The 15,262-nt window shown below is 35.9% G+C and overlaps 1 protein-coding gene across 1 annotated transcript; it reads right to left on the minus strand.

The window, feature by feature from the left end:
* Positions 1 to 4,187: 4,187 nt before the first annotated feature.
* On the minus strand, positions 4,188 to 11,003 carry LOC104094117 (kinesin-like protein KIN-12F). The gene is made up of 16 exons (XM_009599981.4): positions 10,575 to 11,003; positions 10,082 to 10,216; positions 9,600 to 9,683; positions 9,384 to 9,509; positions 9,241 to 9,300; positions 9,103 to 9,156; positions 8,920 to 9,012; positions 8,654 to 8,749; positions 8,290 to 8,438; positions 7,434 to 7,583; positions 7,057 to 7,186; positions 6,030 to 6,968; positions 5,851 to 5,949; positions 5,628 to 5,759; positions 4,754 to 5,545; positions 4,188 to 4,683 (listed from the first exon to the last, which is right to left on the minus strand). The coding sequence occupies exons 1-16, from the start codon at positions 10,860 to 10,862 to the stop codon at positions 4,426 to 4,428; spliced, it is 3,585 nt and encodes a 1,194-aa protein (XP_009598276.2). The 5' UTR covers positions 10,863 to 11,003; the 3' UTR covers positions 4,188 to 4,425.
* Positions 11,004 to 15,262: the final 4,259 nt, after the last annotated feature.

Consider the following 15,262-nt stretch of genomic DNA (forward strand, 5'->3'; position numbering starts at 1 on the left):
CTAAGTCTCTCTAGTTCTCCCAAGGAAAAGAAAATGCCTCAAAGAATTGAAAAGGCATGAGTCGAGAACAAAAAAATGGAGTGCTTAAGGAAAGATGAACCCACTCTATCATAGCATATCCAACCTTAGTCCAAAAGCCTTCATTGCATTCCGAAAAATCCCTACGTGATTTCAAGCCGAGTGAGCTTACATTAGTAGCGATCTACATGAGGGGCAAGCCTATAGTACTTAAAGCCTTACTTGCGACATTCTCTTGAGAGAGATGAGTGAACCTTTCGCAAATCTTTGAATTGAGTGCTAAAATTCTTAAGTGAGATAGGCAAGCGGAGAGTAAAGGAGGAGGAGTTTGGGATCCAGAATGACCTACATGAAAGAGCGAGCTTCCACAATGAATAAAGTCAACTCTTGATGCTCAAGTGTCACATTAGAACTATATGTGCACAAAAGTTTAACTTGTCGCCTTGTTGATAATACATAAGTAGTATGGGTAATTATTGGTACCAATTGATGTGTGAATGACTCACCATTGATTGGTTGTAATGGTCCTTAACTTGTGGAGGTGGGGACTATTTTATTTGCTTGAGGACAAGCAAAGACTTAAGTTTGGGAGAGTTGATAAATGAGGATTTTGACTACTTATTAGCACATTTTAGCTTTTATTTTAGTTTAAAAGCAATGAATTGCGTTCCCGAAATTGATGAAATATGCTAAATTACAGGAATATTGGAAGATGGACTCCCGAGATAAAATCCAACTCAAAAAGGAGTAATCTAAACTCAAGGCAATAAAAGACACAGAAGCTCACAAAGTGCGGACCGCAAAATTTCATATGCGGCCGCAGATGATGAAGGAAAGTCCAGCAGGCTTTTGTGCAAAGAGCGGACCGCACATGAATTGTGCGGCTGTAAAAGCTGGGCTAGGAACAAAGTTCAGAGAATGTGCAAATTCCTAAGTTCCAAGTCCCTCAGAAGTGCGGACCGCAGAACCAAGTTGCGACCGCAGTTATAAATCTGCGGACCGCAAAAAGAATGCCTCGCGGCCGCAGACCTCCAGTTCCTGACAAGTTGAAGAAATCTGCGGACCGCACATGGAATTGTGTGGTCGCAGAACCTCCCGAGGGGTATTTTTGTCCGAAGTTGTCAGCTTTATATAAATAGAAGAGTTTCACGAAATTAGGTCAATTTTTGACACCAGCAGCTACAGTAGCCGTTTCTCTTTGCTTCTTTTAGTAGTTTTTAATATTTTGGGATATTTTAACAGAGATTTTATCATTTTAATTTTTACAATATGAGTTTAATTAGCATTTCTTCTTCTATTTCTTCAATTTCAAGCATGAGTAGCTAGATTTTTACTAGGGTTGTGACTCAACCCTAGTGTGTAAACCTTATGAGTGTTTAACTTAATTCTTGTTTATAATTGGGTGTTTATTATTTAGCCTTGTTCATGCTTTAATTTGTGAAATTAATGATTGCAAATATTAGTTCATGCCTATTTGACTTAGTCTCTACTTGAGAAAGAGAGACTTAGTCTAGGACAACTCGGCTAACAAGAAATTGGGTCAATCGAGAGATTGATAATCCCAATTAAAGGGTTCAACCTAGAGATAGTAATAACCCGACTTGAGCTTTTATCAACCATTTTGTGCAATATTCATTTGGGCTTGAGAAAGCCAAATTGTGCAAAAGCACTCTCTGACCGAGAGGTATTAAGTGGGTAATTGGGAGTTGATAGTTATAATACACCACGATCAATAAAACAAGCATTAAGGTTTATATCCCATTAGGCAAACACCTAGGTGATGGTCATAGCCCTAGGCTTTTTACAAAACTTGAAAAACAACAAAAATATTTTTTTAGTTTTACTTCTTAACTTTGCAATAATTAACCCAATTTGTGAAAGTGTAAATTGAGGTAGTTCAAACTCACGTACTACAATATATAAGCCTAACTCCCATTTGTAACTCCCTGTGAAAATCGACCCAGACTCTTGTTGTGTACTACTATTGCAATCGACCGTTTTATAACCTTGAATTGAGGTGTGAAATTGGGTGAGATCAACTTACTCAAAAGTCAAACCTTAGTCAATTTTTCCAACTTAAAGCTTCCGAAATTAGAATTTTATTTCTAAATTAACTCCGAACTTCCCGAATTTTAATTCCGACCACACGTACAAGTCATAATGCCTGAAGTGAAGCTACCCAATACCTCAAACCGCCGAACGATGCGCTAGAACTCAAAACGATTGGTCGGGTCGTTACACACTTGATTAATAAATTGCAAAGAGGTTGAAAAGACTTGATGAATCACTTATCCTTTTGCAAGTATAAGGAATATAATGTATGATTTCTAGATGTCCTCAAATCTATCAAAGAAAATGCAAAAACAAGAAAACTGAAAAAGAAGAGAATATTTCACTTCTAAATAGACGGAGTAACCATTATGCAAAAAATATTAAATAAGAATCATTTTTTTGATATTTGCCCAAATCTTTCCAGAGAGATGTCTCATCAACTTCATAACAACAAAAGCAGCATTTAAAGTCGAGCAGCAAAAACAACAATATCCTACATTTTGCATATATGTCAAGCACAATAATAATTGTTTTTGTGCTAAATTTGAAAACAATCATATTAGTAAAGTTGATGCAATGATCTTACCGCATGTCTCTAATAAAAACCAAACTACTGACTGTCCTTATTATCTTCTAGAGCAATTACATTGTATGTGAGCTGCCACAAAGAATTTACAATACCTTTTATGTCATTTATACAATTTATTTATTCAGAGAGAATGATAAAGGTATTGATAATATAAAATTATTCTATCATGAAAATGAACCTGGTGTGTTGGATTCTTATTCATTTCCTAAAATATCTTTACATTTTGAGAGAAATGAAGAGTTATTAATTTGGTTAATGCTGGGAGATCAAAAGGCTTAACTAGCGTTTGGCCATAGATTCCCAAATTTATTCTGAAAAATCTGATTTTGGTGAAGTTTGGTTTGAAGATGAAAATGTGTTTGGACATCTGTTTTGGGTGAAGTTTGGTTTGGAAAAACATGAAACATGACTTATACCCACAAGTTCTAAAAACTATCACAAATACCCAACAGTACCATTATCAATAACATTCATTATATTATCGCAAACCATTATCCTGAACATAAATAAATTTGATACAAAATTATTATTTTTATAATGAACTACATGATACACTATCAGATGACCGAGAAGACGAAGCAACATCGTTACAAAATAATAAATGGTGGGCTCTTTTATAAAATACAAAAGTTTGGGGCAATTTTAAAAAATATAATAGTGATATTTTGGCCCAGCTGGTTTTGGGATTTGGGATTTGGTCAAAATATAGGTAAAATCTATGGCCAAACATGTGTTTGCTAAATAAAACCCAAGTTTATTTTGGCAAAATCTATGGCCAAACGGGTCCTTAGATTGTGATAAAATATTCTTTCCAGTTAACAATTTCACCACAATCATTATTTATCATTTAATAGGATTCACAATTTAATAACCAACTTTATTTTCTGTGCATTTATATGAAATGATTAATGACTGTATTGGTGAAAATGAAATGGCATATCAAGAGGCCGAGAATAATAAATTAGCAGGTGAAAAACTCTTCCCATTAAGTACATACGTAAGAATAGTTTGGAAATGATTGATAGTTAATAAATTAATGAGAAGTAATTTTATTTGGATAAATTAAATGACATTGCACGGAATACATCTATAATTTTCTATAAAATTGTCTTCAATCCAAGATGAAAGCATATAAATACAATGAATTAATTAAAATTTGCAGCATCTCTAAAGTGTATACAATAACGGTTGAACGTATGGCAACCTGTTATCACGATTATTTCTTTGTTATGAATTATTTATAAACACAACATTAAGCATAAAACATCATTTAATGTGAGGTCATTTTAATTTTAGGTAGAGGGTAATTTGGTCATTCAGTTTTTGAAGGACATTTTAGTAATCTAAAAGTGTTCATGCTTGTATGAAAATTAAGCAGGATGGATATAACAAATTCGTATGATCGGCCCCGATTAGTCTGAGATTGAGAATAGTTGAGTAATGATTATTGATTGATAGGAAAAGCATGGAGTTTAACATTAGCACAATGCAAAAGATCTGTCAAGTGAATTGTTAGAAGGCACAATCGTCAGACAGTAAAAATGAAACATCAAGCATTATTATAAACAAGCTGAAGAAAACAGCTCAACAAATGTCAAATCTGGTCAATCTTGTCTTGTAAAAGAATGATGAAGATCAATAAGAATGCTGTATTCAGCCTAAATAGTAACAAAAGATAAAAGATAAAAGGAAATGATAAGAGGAGAGCACATTTTGTCAGCAAAGTCCCGAGCAGGGTCTTGCCTATTTTTGCCTGGTCTCCAAGGTCATATGCGTTCCTGGTAAATGGCACCAAATTCTGCTCTCCATGCTTGATCATCATCATATTCATGATGTTGGACGGTTTCACTGTTTGCTACATCTGAGTCCTCCCTGTACAATGGCGGCCTCAATGCTGCTTCTGGCAATCGGCTCTCAGCAAGATACTGTTTCATTGTTATCATCTCCATCTTATGTTTTCTCTTCAGCTTCTCTATTTGCTTCTTTAATTTCTCATTCTCTTCCTTTGATTTTGTAAAGTTTTCCTGTAAAAAAAAAAAGGGAATATTTGATCAAAATGACTACATCTCCAGACATGTTTAAACACAAAATTACCTCAGCAACTGAAGCTGTTTCCTCTGCTTCTCTCAACCTAACAAGAAGTTCTCCAGCAGCGTGAACAGCTTCAGCAGTGTCTTTAAGTTGAGCTCTAAGACTTCTATTCTCCTTTTTCAGCATTTCCCTCTCCCTCTCCCTTTCCACTCTCAAAGCTGAGAGCTCCGCAGCGAGAGACTTGGCAAAACGAGCACCATGACCTTTTCTTCCTGCTTTTGCTGCAGCCATTTTCACATCTTGTATCCCCTGCAAGATCAACTTATGCTTCTCAGCTAAGTCGTTATACTTATCCTGTAATTCCGCATAATGCTCAATCATTCTGGCTTGCCCAAGGACGGATCTTTTGAGGGCATCATCCAACTCTTCTGTACACTTCTTCTCCAACATCAGTTCCATTGCCACCTTTTCTGCACGCCGGCGGTGAGCCTCGAGATCAATTCTCAGTTCATCAGTTAAACAAATCCACTCACTCTCCATTTCGGTCCATCTTTCTCTTTCCTTCTCAAGTTCTTCACCAGAACTTTTAGGATATGCACCACTTTTTCTCAGCTGCATTGATTGTGCCAATAAGGAGGATCTGGTTCTTTCAATTGATTTATTTGTAGAAGCTCCATTATGTGACTGCAATTGGGACCTTAAACCTTCAATTTCTTTTAGTAGTGTTTCTCTCTCAGCCATATCAAACAATCTTTTCCCACCACAATGATCCACATCGCCCTGAATTTCTTTAATTTCATACTTCTCTTTTACAGCTTCAGGATCAGGACTTTCCTCATCATCCCATTTCAGAAGCTGTAAACATATCACAAGTAGGTATTAAGATAATACGGGAAAAAGCTCCACTTCAACAAAAGAAAGCAAAAGCAGCACTAACCTTTGGGTTGTTTAGTGATTGACTCCCATTCTGATAAATTATTGAAGCCTGCTTCTCATAGTCCTTGAATTCAACGACCTTACCACATTCAATCAGGGAACTTGGTTCTATTGTGCATTTACACTGGACTAGCTGCAAGGACAAAATTCGCAATGGATGTCAAATATCAAGTTAAGTGTTATCACATTAAAATAAAATATTACTCGAGTGAAAGAACTCTTACTCGTTGGTTTAGCTGCTCAATTGTGTCTGCTTGATCCTTGCATACGCTTTCAAGCTGCTTCTCTCTCTCTAGAGCTTGGAACAGAACTTTCTCTGGGTCCTGCCAAAGAAAAAATAACATTTTAATTTAACAGTCACAATGAGCCAAAAAAGAAAGAGGCAAGCTACTCATTTACATACTTCAGGCACTTGATCGGAACTTGCCCCTTCCACAGGGACCATCCATGATGTCCGAAGGCTACCCTGAACATCACTAGAGGAAGTTGCTTTCCTGTTGCACTTTGCACACACAAATGAAGTAGCTAACAAACGAGAAGTTAGTCCCTCTGCCGATGATGTTTGAACAGAAGAGTTGGCCTTATCATTTGATAATGGGCTTGGTTTAACTGCCAAATGTTCAAAAGAGAAGGAAACTAAGGATCTATTTGATGCGGAGTTCCTCTGGTGATAGTCAATGATCTCCAGACCTCTATGCAGACTGGCAGCCAAGGACTCAGTTGGCCCAGGAAATATTCTGCTGGACCTCAAAGAAGACTGGACGAGGTCACCTTGTGGTTGGGGAGACAACTCTGGACTTTTGGAAGAACATTGGATATCATCTTCACTGGAGACAATTAAGCTTTTCCTCTGGGTACTTCGGAACTTTGGCGACTCAGATAACACAGGGCCCTGAAGAACAGCAGAACCGCGACGTGGGCTGATTGAGATGCTATTACAGTACTCAGGTTGCATTATTTCCATCTCTTGATCAGCATTATTTTGGGTCTCCTCTAGTGTTTCTTCTGAGTTAATTTCTTCATTTCCACTCTCTTCTGAGCAGCTGAGATAGTGTTCACTTTCTCCAGAAGAATATTTTAGGGAGTCTTTCTTCTCAAGTGTTTCTTTTGAGTTATCTCCATGTGAACCACGTAAGTTATCAATCTGGAGTTGTAGTTCTTTTATATCATCCTCATTGATGTGAATCTCTTCTTCACGATCATTATCTATGCTAGGTAAGATCAGTGAACGGTTAAGGCTCACTCTCAACTGATTCAAGCTTTCACGTACATTTGGTCCTCTGAAGTAGCCATTGCTTCCAACTGAAATGCTTGTGCTTGACCGTGCTCTTATTAGCTCTTCCTGTAAGTGATAAAAGTATTTGTCAGATAAGGTTCACTTTCTCTATGAATTGGAAGCACAGTTTGCCCCCTTGAGACAAGTGGAGTACCTTCAGTTGGCGAATCTGATCACTCAGGCCATTAACATCATCTTCTGATATTTCATTTACCAATGGCTCATTTGGCATGAGTTTCACCCGTTTTCCAAATCTGAGAGTGCTTATTGTTTCACTATTATGCCTACATAAATGTTCCCCAAATCAGTGACATAAAGAAAATTAAAAAAACTAATATTTCATATGCAGTTGGTCATATGACCTCATCCAATTTCACTTGTGTACCAAATAATTTTACAATGCTAAGCGTCAGATAAGATATGATATTCATGCATGCCATCGGTAACAGAATGCTTTTCCCAGCTAAATTAAGATGATCTGTGCAATATATCTTCATAAATAAACACTGAATGAATCAAACGAGGAGGTACTTGTTTTCGGGGGTGACAGCACATATCACTGCGAGTTTGGCATTCCCTCCAAGCGATTCTCTCATTAAATGAGTCAAAGCGGAACTGCTATAGGAAACATCATCAAATTTCCCGGACTGGCTCCTTTCAGAAAGGACATTTACCAAACGCCTGCACCAGTTTTAGAAACAATTAACTAAGTACCATGCCTAAATAGCTGGAACTAAATTTTACTTTTTCCTGAACATAAAATTTCTGTTGGCACCACAAACTTTAATCTGAGAAGGCTTCTTTGACATATATGAGCTAATTTGAGATCAGAACATTAACTCCCTCCATACACAATCTACTGCACAATTTTTGCTTTGGGTTGCACATTTTTTGAGGTATACTTATGATGACAGCAATTGATCAGATTTAAAAAATGTCATCCATTTACAGCTTTCAACATTTTATTTCAATGCACAAACCCAGCTACTTTCCTTTCTTCTATCAATATAACTACATCAATGAGCACAAAGGCACATTTTTTGAGGTATACTTATGATGACAGCAATTGATCAGATTTAAAAAATGTCATCCATTTACAGCTTTCAACATTTTATTTCAATGCACAAACCCAGCTACTTTCCTTTCTTCTATCAATATAACTACATCAATGAGCACAAAGGCATCAAAGTGCTTTCAAACTGCAAACATCTCAAACCTCTATGCATAATTTTGGCAATATGTGAAGATGAAGAGCAGAAGCACTTTGCTTGTAATATTTGAAAAGAAGAAATTTAGGAAAAAGATGTTTGAGTGCAAGTGACATCAAACACAAGATGACATTTAAATCAACAGCGAACAATCACTCAAATGCATTTATGAGCCATACCCGAGCTGTGATGTGGACTTCTTTACGTGCTTCCCTTCCTTAACAAACAGTTTACTAGCATCATCAGGTATAAATCTTTCAAATCCAGCAAGATCAACAAGGTTCATTCTGCTCATCTTTGAACTACCAAAACACTTTGATGAGGACTCCTGAAGCAATATTTTTAGATTAGGCAACTTGAAAGATTAAAGGAATTTTAGAAACTAGAAGGTAATATGAATTGCAGAATTGAGCTTGTTGCAGGACGACAAGTTAAGTATCGATGACTTAGTAAGCACGCTGGTTAAATAAGGAGACTAATGTATAACATTCTTTCCTGACAATGATAATGCACAAGAAATCGGTTTTCTTTGTTGAAAAATACCTTGCACCAGGATTCAATGATGCAGGTAAAAACAATGTGGGACCTTGAACTCTTCGAGTTTATGTTCGTCGATCCAACTTTTCTGCTTGAAAGGCCCTACAATTCATATGCAAAAGAATAAGAAACAAAAAGAACTGAAAAACTGTAAAAGAAAGATCATCAAGCAGATGCAATCTCAGTTTGTTGCATTGACAGAGCAACAAGATTTTTCAAAACAAAAAAAAAGTAGTGCAGAGGAGGAAAAGCACTCAGTGCTGTAATGCCACCTTAATCAATATCTGGGTGACGTCCTCATAGGTAGACACGTATTCTTCAGTCAAGTTTTCAACATAGAATCCAACCCTTGGATCGTCCATTATCTGGAACAGCCAAATCTTCAGCGCTCTATCTTCAGAAAGTAAATAAAGACCAGAACAGAATTCTTTTCCAAGTTAGAATAGGTAACTAACCTTTAAGTTTCGCTGTGTAGGATCGAGTAGATCCCCAATATGTTCTTCATATATCTGTAAAGGTACAAGTTTGACATGTTTTTACGTGATACCATATGCAAGAGACGTGGACTTGGGTAAAAGACAGAAAAAACATACCTCTAGGAATGAGCAACGACACTGGTAATTTATCTGTTTACCTTCAGAGTTCTCTTGCTCCTGATCAATCAGGGAAATTATCTAAATATCAGAGATGTCTTGACAGTCTTTAGTTCTGATTCATGATTGGATAAAGAACTTACTCTCTGAATACTAGAAAACAACGTCTGGAAAATGCGCGGAACAATGCCTTGAAGACCAATAGGTGATGGAACTTCAACCATGGAACTAGGAGGTCCCCACATCGTATATGTCTTGCCACTTCCAGTCTATGACCAAAAGAATCACTTCAGGCATCAGATACAGTTTATTTTGACACAAATAGGCCATAAAAATGAAACATAACAAGTAAGACCAACCTGTCCATAAGCTAAGAGAGAAGTATTGTAACCTGCCAATGCATCCTTAACTAAAGGGGCACCAACTGATTGAAATATGTCTTCCTGTTGTCATAAGAAAAACCAGCTTAAAACTAAAAATCCCCTAATTATCGGAACCTTGTAAATCAAAATTCAGCCAAATCAGATCCCTCCTTAATTCAAACAACTGCACCTCTATCCCAAACTAGTAGGGATGGCTATATGAATTCGCTATATATTTTACAATCTATTCGGACCAATGTCATTTAATTAGCATATTAAGTGTAAAAACTAAACTAATTCAGATTAGCTAGTGCAGCCGATAGTTACTTCCATTGTTCAACTCTTAACTAAGTCCCCTCTTTAATTACGAATATCAAAAATAACTAAAAATGAAAAGGGTTGTGTAAACGCAAAGAACCGTGCACCATCTAATCCCAAATAATTTGAAAAGGCAGAAACTTGGGACTTAATTTCCGAACCTGAGTTGAATTGGAATCAAAAACCATGTCAAAGTTAAACTTTCGATCAGCAACGTATACTGAAGTATCAGAAACTTTGCGAACCGCTTGGCTTCCACTCTCATTACCATTGGCAGGTCTAATCCTTACAACTACCTGTCAAACACCCAGCAAACAGAATATGTGAAGATCATTATAACCAAAAACACAATAAACAGTTCTAGTGTAATTTTTTTTACGCCTATTAGGTAATTACAGATATATGCATGCATTGATTGATAATCTGTTAAAAATGGTAACTAACCTACTGTCACAGGTTAAAATCCATTGGCAGTATAAAAAAATCATTACAACTGTCAGTATATATATATAACTTAAACCTTTTGCTCGAGTTATATATACACAGTTCGAATCTATTGTCAAAAAAGTAACACAGTCCATATAACCTACTGATTTTAAAATAAAAACCCTCATGCGAAATATGAATGAAATCTGCAAGGGATTATTAAATTACCTTGACTGGTGAGTCAGGAGCTTCTAGAGTTCGTTCCAGGGCTTCAGTTCTGGTGAGATCTTCCGATGTATAATCAGTATCAACCACGGGTTTTTTGAGGATAGAACTTGTAGGTAGAAGAGGGGGATCGGTGATCTGAATGTTGGGATCTATAGGAGCAACATTTTCACTGTTCATTTTATGTTTAAAGCGGCTTGAATTCAATTTTTTCTTAGTTGAAACTGATTTCGGGAGGAGGTTCCGGATTGATGAGGCTGAAATGTTGCCTAAGAATCTGTTCTCTGACATCTTTGAATGAAGAAAAGAGGGGTTGAGGAAGAAGAAGAAGAAGAATAAGTTGGTGGTGGTGGTGGTGGAGGAAATTGGAGACGAAGATTTGAATGTGAGATTGGAATTAGAGAGACGTTAGAGATGTATACGTCTATATGGTGAGAGATGACCGTTGCTCGACGGGGGTTTAAATGTTCAAATTGAAAGATTGAATGACAAAACTATCCTCTCACTCATTCTTTAGTTTCAACAGTAGGATTTTGTATGGGCTTTAGATGCCTTTAGTTCTGGGCCGTAGCCTAAGGCCCAATATTTGATGGGCTAAATCTGCCTTGATTTGGAGGGAGATTTGTACCCATAGGATTATGAAGAATTAACCCAAATAGCCGCTCATCCAATAACTTAAACTAAAAATAGCCGGTGGAGGTATAATATATGCATAATTTATGTATTGTATGTATATAATTAATGAATCAAATATACACGTGGCCCAATCTGTTAATTTATGGCCCAAACCGTTACCCATGCTCAACAAAACTCATAACCCATACTCTCTCTTTCTTTGGGTTAGATTCAATTGTGTACATCAATTACTTGCCACCTACTCTGATGATGATGATCAACGTGTTCTCTCTTTTTGGTACCATTGTGATGGCTAAAGTTACAAATTAAAGGACATTCTAAGCTAGCATTTGGCCATAAATTCCCAAATTTATTCTGAAAAATTTGATTTGGGTGAAGTTTGGTTTGAAGATGAAAATGTGTTTGGGCATCTGTTTTGGGTGAAGTTTGATTTGGAAAAACATGAAGCATGACTTATATCCACAAGTTTTAAAAACTATCACAAATACCCAACAGTACCATTATCAATAACATTTATTATATTATCGCAAACCATAGTCCTGAACATAAATAAATTTGATACAAAATTATCATTTTTATAATGAACTACATGATACACTATCAGATGACCGAGAAGACGAAACAACATCGTTACAAAATAATAAATGGTGGGCTCTTGTATAAAATACAAAAGTTTGGGACAATTTTTAAAAAATATAATAGTGATATTTTGGCCCAAAACTAGCTATTGAGCGGGTTTTGGGATTTGAAATTTGGCCTAAATGTAGGCAAAATCTATGGTCAAATATGTGTTTGTCAAATAAAACTCAAGTTTATTTGGCAAAATCTATGGCCAAATGGGTCTCAAGTGATTTGAGTAAAAGTTATGAATTTGTTAAGTATGCGGATATTCAATAATGGCCAAAGTTACACGTTCTTCGAAGGCAGCAAATTCTTGGAACCATTGCTTCAAAATTTTAATCCGAACTCAATCTAAGCTTCTCCGATCAATCTCAATTTGTAACCAAAGACTCTCAACCAAAATTCGAACAAAGCCCAGCGATTAATTCAAGGAAGCTCAGGTTGTCTGCTTCACGGAGTCAACTCTAATTTGTTCAATCTAACTTAACCAAAACTTCACAAATTAAAATGCACTCGAATTTTACCCACAACTTATGTACAATGATACGAATAAGATCCAACAAACAATTTGAGCAATAAGAGATGAGGTCAAGAAACCCCGTGCATCTTCTCCACATATTAGGCCTCAAAAAATTTCGATCAAGCTCCTGTCAAACCATATCCAAATGCACTCAGATTTTGGATTCAGCTTCTAACAAGCTTTTATAATAGATTTAAAACTCACCAAGTCGATTTTGATTTAAAAACTTCACATCTAAAGTTTTGAACCAAGCTCAAAACTGATTTAATAAATTAATTAAATTAAACCAACAACATGAGAAGCATGATATGCTGGTTAGGGTATTTGGCTGATGAGATGAATACAAAATAATGGATGGTTTTCAATGTATTTTTTTTTCCCGTCACATCGCTAACAATGAAGCATAAAGATAAATCAAACAGTAGTCCAAGAGGTCAATGAGAAACAGACTTGTGACACTATGATTCTAATTTTAATCTAACCATTGAGTTGCTCCGTTGGACAATAATTATTCAAGAGATTTGATTTTGTAGTTCGCTATAAAATTTATTTTAGTTATATGATCTTTTGATAGGAGATCAGGAAATAAAATATTTTAGGTGTCCACTGCTTGCTCACTCCAGGTTTTCATTCCTACACACTGACAGTAGCTCTAGAAACATCGGCTCTTTCATCTCTTTCCACAAATAAATGCTCCTCCAATCTTCCCATTTATTAATTATATGATTTTTATAGTTCTTGAATGAAAGTTTCTCCCTAACGATGCCCTTTTGTCATTCTTGCCCTGTCAGCTTAAAAATCATGTGCCTATTTCTATTTCCCTTATTTCCATTTGGAATATCTATGTATTTGCTTTTGTATGTATGAGATTTTTATCTTGCAATTGTCTTTTGGGGTTTGATTATGATTTTCTTTTTCTTTGGGAGCCATTGAATTACATTTATTTTCAAAGTTTTTGTTTGTGTGTGTTTTTTCATCTGTTCCCAAAAATTTACAAGGATGAGAGGGGTTTATCGAATTGATTTCTCCTTAACACTTTGACGGCTCTTTAATTGCATCTAAATTATCAAAGTGAGGTTCTTGAATTGCTTTGGTAGCTCTTTCCTTTTGTCTTATTATTTTGTAATATCTATTTTTGTTCCTCAGGGATTACTTATTGTTATTATCGGGTTTCTTATCTCCTTCTTGATTCTTGCCGCTTTATTTCAGGGAAAACCTTAAGTCTAAGCTCTAAAGAACCAAAATATATGATGGAATTTCATTCCGGTAAGTTGCTTGTCATGTCTTTTACTTTTTGAAGCCCTCAGTTAAACTTTATATGCCTTTAAGATTCTGATGCTTTTACATATAATGTAAAAGAAGTTTTTGAAATAATTTGGACATGTTTGTGAAAATGATAACCAAACACGATCTTTTAGTCATAGAGGATCATCAAAGAGTTTCATTTCATTTGGATGAGTCACATGTATAAGACAAGAGTGGGTTGCTCTAGTGGTAAGCACCCTCCACTTCCAACCAAGAGGTTGTGAGTTCGAGTCACCCCAAGAGCAAGGTGGGGAGTTCTTGGATGGAGGGAGCCGAGGGCCTATCGGAAACAACCTCTCTACCCCAGGGTAGAGGTAAGGTATGCGTACACGCGTACACACTGCCCTCCTCAGACCCCACTAGTGAAATTATATTGGGTTGTTGTTGTTGTTTGTTGAGTCACATGTATCTGTTTTGGTTATATTGGAAGTTGAGAGATTCTCTACCAGCAATATTTTAAAATGAAATGGCATGTTTATGTATGTCATGTAAGTTAGAATTCAAAGAAGATTCTATAGATACTCATATTAAGCAATTATAGCTAGATTCCTTTCATTTTATAGTAGAAATCGTTGTAAGCGAATCATTTCACTAGACCCAAGTGAGCCACATTTGACCTAAAAATACCTAAGCTTTTGATTATCTAAATTTTACTCAACATTTATTATTTTATTATTTCCTTGTCAGCTTTGTCATGACAAGAAGAAATAATTATATAATCAAGATCATGAGACACAAGTTGAAGAACCTTTATTGGATGTTTTGAAGTTGACAAGGAAGTTGTCGTCTTCAAGGATTGAAGTTCAAGAACTAAATGTAATTCAAGAACAGGTTAATCAACCAGTTCCAAAATCAAATTGAACAACAACCAAATCCAACACAAGGTGAGCAAGTTGTACAAGAACCTCATAGAAGGTCTACATGAGAATGTCATGTACCAACTAAATTAAATCTAATGGTACAAGATGATGTATCAAATGAGGTTGATCATAATGATGATGACCCTAAAATCTATGAAGAGGCGACACAAGGTTCTGACAATGAAATATGGCAAATGGATGTGAAAACAACTTTCCTTAATGGTGAGCTAGAAGAGGATGTGTACATGACATAATTGTATATGCTAAATGTTGAACGACTAAAATAACCTCGAAATATTGGTCGACTTTTATAACCTTAAATGTTTGTATAATTTAAGGATATAATTGTAAATCACCCGAGGCTGGTTTTTGTTTCCATTTAAACTACGCATACACCAACGCTACATAGCCGACTTTGGGTCAAATTGTTTGTTTGGACTTTCTCCTCGTTGCATACTTCTTCTTGCTTGTTGGACAACAATATGGCAGATTTGGATTTTTGGACTCTACTCCTCACCGCCTACTTTTTTTGCTAGCCTATTCCTTTTTTGACAATAATATGCTTCCTTATTTAATCTTCTCCCGTTTGCATGGGATTAGAATTTATTACATGAATCCATGTAGAAAAAGAATAAGCCAGTTATTCTTATAAAAAATGACATTGTTCCACATTATTCATTGTTCTCTAAAGGTATTTGTTGTGGAAGCCAAATGTATATAGTGTGAATGAGTCACAACTACTATGCCAA

This window comes from Nicotiana tomentosiformis, chromosome 7, assembly GCF_000390325.3.
Source record: "Nicotiana tomentosiformis chromosome 7, ASM39032v3, whole genome shotgun sequence".
NCBI lineage: Eukaryota > Viridiplantae > Streptophyta > Magnoliopsida > Solanales > Solanaceae > Nicotiana > Nicotiana tomentosiformis.

What these genes read in the sequence shown, in the direction of transcription:
- LOC104094117 (XM_009599981.4), bottom strand. Translation starts at nt 10,862, where the DNA reads ATGTCAGAGAACAGATTCTTAGGCAACATTTCAGCCTCATCAATCCGG. An exon ending in TCACCCAGATATTGATTAAG is followed by an intron (nt 8,750 to 8,919) that starts GTGGCATTACAG and finishes TATGAATTGTAG; the next exon opens with GGCCTTTCAAGCAGAAAAGT. An exon ending in AAACAGCTTCAGTTGCTGAG is followed by an intron (nt 4,684 to 4,753) that starts GTAATTTTGTGT and finishes TTTTTTTTACAG; the next exon opens with GAAAACTTTACAAAATCAAA.